Source organism: Glycine max, chromosome 5 (genome assembly GCF_000004515.6).
Source record: "Glycine max cultivar Williams 82 chromosome 5, Glycine_max_v4.0, whole genome shotgun sequence".
Classification (NCBI taxonomy): domain Eukaryota; kingdom Viridiplantae; phylum Streptophyta; class Magnoliopsida; order Fabales; family Fabaceae; genus Glycine; species Glycine max.
The window spans coordinates 4,317,752-4,324,846 of NC_038241.2; the positions used below are offsets into that span (position 1 = coordinate 4,317,752).

At 37.1% G+C, this 7,095-nt stretch overlaps 1 protein-coding gene across 1 annotated transcript; it reads right to left on the minus strand.

Moving 5' to 3' along the window:
• LOC100800639 (conserved oligomeric Golgi complex subunit 2) lies at positions 1 to 6,656 on the minus strand. The gene is made up of 12 exons (XM_003525653.5): positions 6,016 to 6,656; positions 5,228 to 5,434; positions 4,287 to 4,623; positions 3,773 to 3,934; positions 3,479 to 3,578; positions 3,178 to 3,393; positions 2,985 to 3,093; positions 2,424 to 2,624; positions 2,162 to 2,266; positions 764 to 889; positions 536 to 670; positions 1 to 347 (listed from the first exon to the last, which is right to left on the minus strand). Exons 1-12 carry the CDS (start codon positions 6,469 to 6,471, stop codon positions 234 to 236), a joined length of 2,268 nt encoding a protein of 755 aa, XP_003525701.1. The 5' UTR covers positions 6,472 to 6,656; the 3' UTR covers positions 1 to 233.
• Positions 6,657 to 7,095: the final 439 nt, after the last annotated feature.

Here is a 7,095-nt window from a genome sequence, read left to right on the forward strand (position 1 = left end):
TAAGAAACACAATGCCACAATCACACATCTGCTGTCGTAGTAACTACAGACAGAACCTTAAAGATAACATTTACGAGCAAAATAATTTTTCCTTTTAAGACCAATGATAACTTGTGATTATTGTGTAAGGCTATATTATGGATTTCAAAATTAAGTTACAAAAAGAAACTCTTGCCCCAGGAAGAAAACAATCTACAAGCCGCCGCATCAACTCCATACGAGCAAACGTTTTCTTAGAGATTAATTGTGTTTTGCCTATCTGCAGGAGCCACACATTGCCATAATGAACGGTAGGATGCAATATTGACTGCTTCAACCCCCAGTGCAGAGAGGTTACGGGCATACTCCTGGTGACAATTTGCAAGAGGAAGGTTACGTAAATGAAAGAACTAACAGAAAGGTTATGTAAATGAAAACAGTCAGAGTTTGCTGGACAATGACTCAAATTCAGAAGCAATGAGTTACGAGTTGTACTTGTACATGCAAGAATGAGAAAGATCACACTGAAAATGGTAATAATAAGTATCATGCCAACCTGAATATCAAGGAACAACTGCATACAGATTTTATCAGTATCAGACACATTGTTATCTGAGATATCTGAACTTGCTCCAGCTCGTCTTTGTGCACTCTGCCTAATTTTCTGGAGTGAAGACTCTGTCTTTCTTGCCTGCTCATGATAAAAGTTTATTAAAACAATTTCTAACAGAGAATCCAAGGGACCCAAAAATTCCATCAAGGCAATTTGGATTTGGACACTTACCACGCTAACAAGGTCAGAAGCTAATTCATAATAACGGTCAGTAATCTCAGTTGCAGCACAAAGGAGTATTTTATTCCTAATTTCACTGGCCAAATATCTTGTAGCTCTCTCCCCATCCAAAAAAGCCTGGGATGTATTGGAATGTCATCAATATACATTAATGCTTTTAGTTTTAGGTATAATATATGCACTCCAATTGAAAATTAAAAAAAAAAAAAAGCAAAAAAATATCAACACATTCGTACTTAAAACTTTTGGCTTTTTTTTTAAGAGGTCTATTGGATATGTTGATTGTAGACAACAAACTACCTTTCCGTTTTTTAGCATATGTTGTTTGTAGCAACAAAAGAGGGCTTAAAATTGTTGGGGAGATTCGAGGGGTACACCTGTGGACCACGAGCCACCACATAAGGAGACCTGACATCACACTCTAATCCAAAACCTTAAGGCTCAGGTTTATAGGTCTTCTCCTCACTTATATGGTGCTCAACCTTTCCACTTCTACTCGATGTGGGACTTCATCTCACACTTGTAACCCAACACATCTCCCCCTCAAGTGTGAGTCTCTTCCACATGGTAGCCTCCCCCTCTAGCGGAATACTTGCCCTGCCCGCTAGCCATTCTGGCCACCCCGCTCCACCTGCGGGGCACGCTGTACCGCTAACCATTCTGGCCACCTGCGGTACTTGCATACTCGTCTAAGCCGGTCACCAACTTGAACCATCGACTCTGATACCAATTGTTGGGATAGATTCGAGGGGTACACTTGTGGACCACGAGCCACCACATAAGGAGACCTGACACCACACTCTAACCCAAAACCTTAAGGCTCAGGTTTATGGGTCTTCTCCTCACTTATATGGTGCTCAACCTTTCCACTTCTACTCGATGTGGGACTTCATCTCACACTTGTAACCCAACACAAAAATTGGGCGCATGAATCATAATTCCCAACCACCATATCAAATTAGACTAAATTTGCATTGCATGAATGTAGTTTCACTAGATTCAGACAACCGGAACCAATAATGACTAAAAGTGACTTGCATTCCACAATGAAATGTTTAAAGGACATTATGTCAAACATGCTAAATTATAAAGCTTGCCCTATGATCATGCTATCAAGCTCAACCTTCTACCAAAAATTGATTTAACACTTTTAAAGTGAGATGTGTAAAGCAAGAAAGTAAAGATATATCCACCGTTGATTGGAATTGAAATTCATTGAAAAATTACATACTTTAAATTAAAGGTGAAGGTGAATTACACATCTTCTTACTTCAGAGAATCCAAATCCATTGGAGTATATCACCATTGCATTAGTTTGAAATGAAGCTACCCATGAAAAGATGGAAAACAGGGGAAAATAAAATAAACCATAATATTAATACTGCATACCTTAAGGGGACGTAATACCCCTGAAACATATGGTGAAGGCCTCACAGGTAGAGGTTTATTAGTCATCCTATAGGTTGCTGTTATCCCCTTCATTTGTCTCAAGTCCTAAATTATTTTTGAACAACAGAAAGAAATGAATGAATTGAAAAGGAAGAGAAGAAAAAAAAGGTATTCTCGAAGATTGGAAATATATATAGTTATATACAACCCCATATCTGAATAATGCAACCAATTTAAAGAATAAGCATAGACTATAACCTACCTCAACTGACTTTTCAACTAGTGACTCCACCACTGCTTTAATGACTAAAGGCTCTAAAGATTTTAATGATTGACCACCCAGTAAAATGCTCTGCCTTATTGGTTCCAGAACATCAGGGGAGCATGAAGACAAAAGCTTAAGCACATGTTGAAGGTAATCACCACGAACCTGCTCCTCCAAATATCGTATGTCATGAATAACCTACAAACAATTTAACATCTGTTATATTTCAGGTAAAGTACAGCCAATATCTTCATTTAGCATATCTGGCAAACAATCCAAGTAACGCTAATGTTATTTCATCATAGTCATTGTCAGAATTTTTTTTACCAATTCCTTACATGGAACTTCAGGAAAAGTCTAGTAGAAGACTTGAGCAAAATTTTGGGCATGTGTAGGTATAGATTATTTGAAGCAGCAAATTCAAGTTTTATTTCGACATACATAATGTGGATTAAATTAACACATGATGCATACAATAATAAAGTGAAGGCATGATGCATACAATAATAAAGTGAAGGCATGATGCATGCAAAAATAAAGTGAAGGCATGATGCATACAAAAATAAAGTCATCTATGACAGCTGAAACAGCCCATTCACACCCAGGGCTAGTGCTTGTGTTATGGTTTTTGCGAGCAGTCAGTCCAGATGACAGCCAACTTGAGTATCTGTAAGTTAAAAGAGAAGTTGGATTTTGTTCTGTCAGCACCAAAAAAACTTCACAGATTCTTAGCATCCCATCTTAAACTGACCTAGAAAGAAGCTGCAAGGATAGCCGAAGGAATCTGTCAGAACAAGAAAGAACCAGAACATCTTCTCTCCAGCATGATCTCAAACTCTCCAACAGAGTAACACTTTGCTTTAATGTTAAACCTTGATAATTTGCTTCGCCAGCATCTGAATTTAGAACAGGGACAAGACTGGATGTTGTAAGCACAGAATCTAGAGACCCTGCTATTTCCTGAAACCTGGAGCAATTGCAAATAAGATTTCCATGTCACAGAGCAATACAATTATTCCAAATTTATGACCATTGTAAAGCGGCATAAGCACCTCAAAGAGAAATATACTCCAATATTCCATCTCTTCATGAATTCAGTATAAATTGCTTCAGATCGAAATTTAGCAACAGATAATCTGGATGGACAGTAGCCTTGCATGAAATTAAATGTTAGAATATTAGTCAAAATATATTCTTAAAGACATGTATCAATAATAAAATTAGCAAATGAACTATCAAATCATAAATTAAACCAACAAAGTTCTTTGAAACTTGAAGCCCATGTTTTCTTTGTTCTTTTGAGTTTCTCAAGGTGAAAAGATGTATAAGGGAGATATGATTACTACCTTCTAGATAAGCCAAGAAATCTAAGCTTGATTTGTAATTTTTCAAGAACTCTGTTGGTCTTCCAGGAGAAAATGCACCTGGCTTTCCCTTCTGAATTGCAGAGAGAACCTCTTTAAGGATTGAATTGGCTAAGAAGTCAAAGACATGCAAACCTGAATTTTCTGCACAAGAGACCAAGTTTCAGATATGTAAATATAGTGGTCTTATATTTCAGTCTTTTTTATACATAGGCATGACATTTTCAGCAAAACCACAACATGACCACAAATGATCTAGCTAACAATACATGTAGATTAAAAAGTTGCTGATAAAAAAAATGTAGATTAAAAAGTTTTAACTTTTAAAGACCAAGAAGAACAGAGGAATGCCATAGCAAGGATTGACAGGGTCCAAGAAATCATTCCAGTTATGACAGCACAAAGCTCATATGGATGACTGTGGAAATGTAATGATCAAAAAGGTTCAATTTTTTCTTGGAAAGTATAGTAGCAAGAAAAAAGTCTGACAACATACCAGCTGAAGAAATTTCCAATAAAAATTTACAGTCTTTATCAATGCACTCCTTAATTAATTGATAATCATTTTCAAGACCATCCCCAGATGATCCAGCAACCACAGCTGATGATCCATGTGGGATAATCCTCTGTACCAATGGAGCCACAACAGTAGCTCGAAAAATTTCTTCTGCATTCTTGGTGTTATCTATAGCAGCATATGCACGTAAGCAATTGAAAATTGCAGTTGCATCTCGGTTCTCCAAACCATTTACAAAGCAATGTCCCAAGCTTGCATATACTGTTAGGCTTGCATTTTGAATCCTCTCCTCCATATTCTCAATAAAAGGAAGGTTCTGTACTGGCATAATAGAGAAAAAGAGATGAGCACAGAATGTACCAAAGCCTTAAACAAAAGGTCTATTTTACAATGAATCACAAAACTCAAACACTAGAAGACAAAGAAAGTTAAAATGAATAAATACATTAGCATTCATAAAACTTCCGCAAAATTTCAAGGCACGTATCTTCTATCATTTTAAAATGAATAAAAACATCAATATTTCTTTCAATCTATCTATATTTTCATCTATCCATGTGTATTCAACAAACTTAAAAGGCTACTAGCTAATGTAGGATCCAATAATGTGATTCTTAAACCAATTTTTTTTTCCAACATATCACTTTACAAATTTAAACTACCTTGTCTACACACAATTTAACTACTCACATCTCACAAACCTCAAGTCAAATCCTCAAAAAACGAATTGCTTATTTTCAATAACATAGCAAATTATACTGTATCAATGACAAGAAACAGTCTTCCTGAACATAAATGCTTCCTTTCTAGACTTCTCCACTCAATGTTTTACAATTTTTTCTGGAAATTATCATTCTTAGTATCAAAACACACACACACAAAACAATCAATAAAAGTGGAAAAAAAAAATTAAAACAAACCTTTGCATGTGTAACGTAGTACTTTAGTCGGTTCATCTCACTGGCAATTCTTTCCAGCAGCATGCTTTGAGTCTCTCTGATACTCATCTCATTCTCAACATGCTGCACAGAAACTCCATTGCTAAAGTTATTCCTCTCTGACAAATTTACATCTCCATTTGACCAATCGGTGGGTACACTAGGCAGCTCTTTTATTAGCTTCTCAACCTGCAATCACACAAATTTATCATATACAATATCCAAAGAATTTTGAGCAAACGCCTTCTGTCTAAATCACAACATTTCAAAAACCAAACCAAAACACAATTTATCAAACGCAATATCCCTATGATGAATTTACCCAGCTCTAGAAACCTCCATCGACACAAACAACATCCAACCTAAACCTAGCAATGAAATTGACACTAGAGACCCTCACTCATACTACACAAGTAAGAAGAAAAAAGAAAAATAGCATAGTCTATTATGCTGTGTTTGGATACGCGTCAATTCATCTGAAATTCACGTGCAATTATAAAATAACGCAGAAGCTAATACTAGCTACTTCCGTTTTGAAGCGAATCTATGGTTGTCAAATGAAAAAACCAAACACGCATTTAATCTTCCAAGTCAAGCAAATACAACGCATCATAGTTAACAAACAGTGAGATCAGACTAAGTTCATTGTGAAGAATTTCCATCAAAAACATAATAAATTCCATCAAGATCTTACATCAAAGATCCTCAATAGTCAATTCCATTCTACTAAATCTAATAAACAATTAGAGTCAAAACAAGTAAGGTGCTACCTTAGAAACGACGTGAAACGCATCGAGAAGAAGCTCCAAAGTCTCTCTAGCGGAGGCCACCTCAGATCTCTGCCGCAAGCGGCTCTTGATGGCGACAAGAGAGACCTCGACGGATCCTCTGAACTGCTCGATCTTGTCGCGGAGCTCGACGAGCGGGGCCCGCATTCTCACGACGACAGCGTCGACGTCGACGAGCTTGGTGCTGAGGTTGACGAAATCGGCGTAGTCGCGGTTGATGAGGTCGATGAGCTCGTGGTTGAGGGAGGAGAGGTAGCTGTTAAGCTCGGAGCGGAGCGTGTCGAAGGGGACGAAGGTTCGGAGCTCCGAAATGTAGGATTCGGAGTCGAAGTCGGGGGAGAGAAACGACGCCGGTTTGAACCACAGCGGGTGGGCGTCCAGCGGATCCGAGAAGAGTTCAGTGGCGGATCTTGGTGGCGCCGGGATCGGATCCGCCATTTTCGATTCGCGCGGGTTTGCGTGTGTTTGGTTTACGAGAGAAAATGGATTTTTCTGTTATATAGTTAGGACTTGGAATTGGAATCAATAACTGCAACTTCACGCTCGCTCGCTCGCACTGCACGGAAGCCGTAAACTTACCGGAGTGTACCTCTTAAGTCTTATATCTCTCTATGCTCCAACTCTATGGGCAATTTTATTTTTTATTATTGAATTTAGGATCTTGCTTACAAGTATCCTACGGGTATTATTTAACAAACATGAATTTTGTAATTTTTGTTTTTCAATGAAAATATTTATTATTTTAATCGATATCGTTAGAACATTAATTAGTATTTACCTTAAATTTAATAAAGTAAATGTACAGATAAAAAAGAAATAAACTTCAATTAATCATTTACTTTGTGTTGGTTAATTTGAAAAATCGAGATGATACTGGATAAATCTGAAGTCGTGTATAACACTTTCATATTGAATCAAATTTCGGAGTTCAACCAAAATTGTTCAATCGGATAAAATCAGAAGATTATAATTGAAGAATTTTGTTTTGGTCTTGTATGTTTTGTCACCCGTTATGCTTTCTGAACCAGAATGATTATTTATGATCAAAGAAAAGGTGGTTTT

Bases quoted from the DNA above. Each gene is read 5' to 3' on its own strand.
- LOC100800639 (XM_003525653.5), bottom strand. From the start codon at position 6,471: ATGGCGGATCCGATCCCGGCGCCACCAAGATCCGCCACTGAACTCTTC. The intron at 3,094-3,177 runs GTCAGTTTAAGA...TTTAACTTACAG, and splicing joins TCCTTGCAGCTTCTTTCTAG to ATACTCAAGTTGGCTGTCAT. The intron at 2,267-2,423 runs GTAGGTTATAGT...AAAATAATTTAG, and splicing joins TAGTTGAAAAGTCAGTTGAG to GACTTGAGACAAATGAAGGG.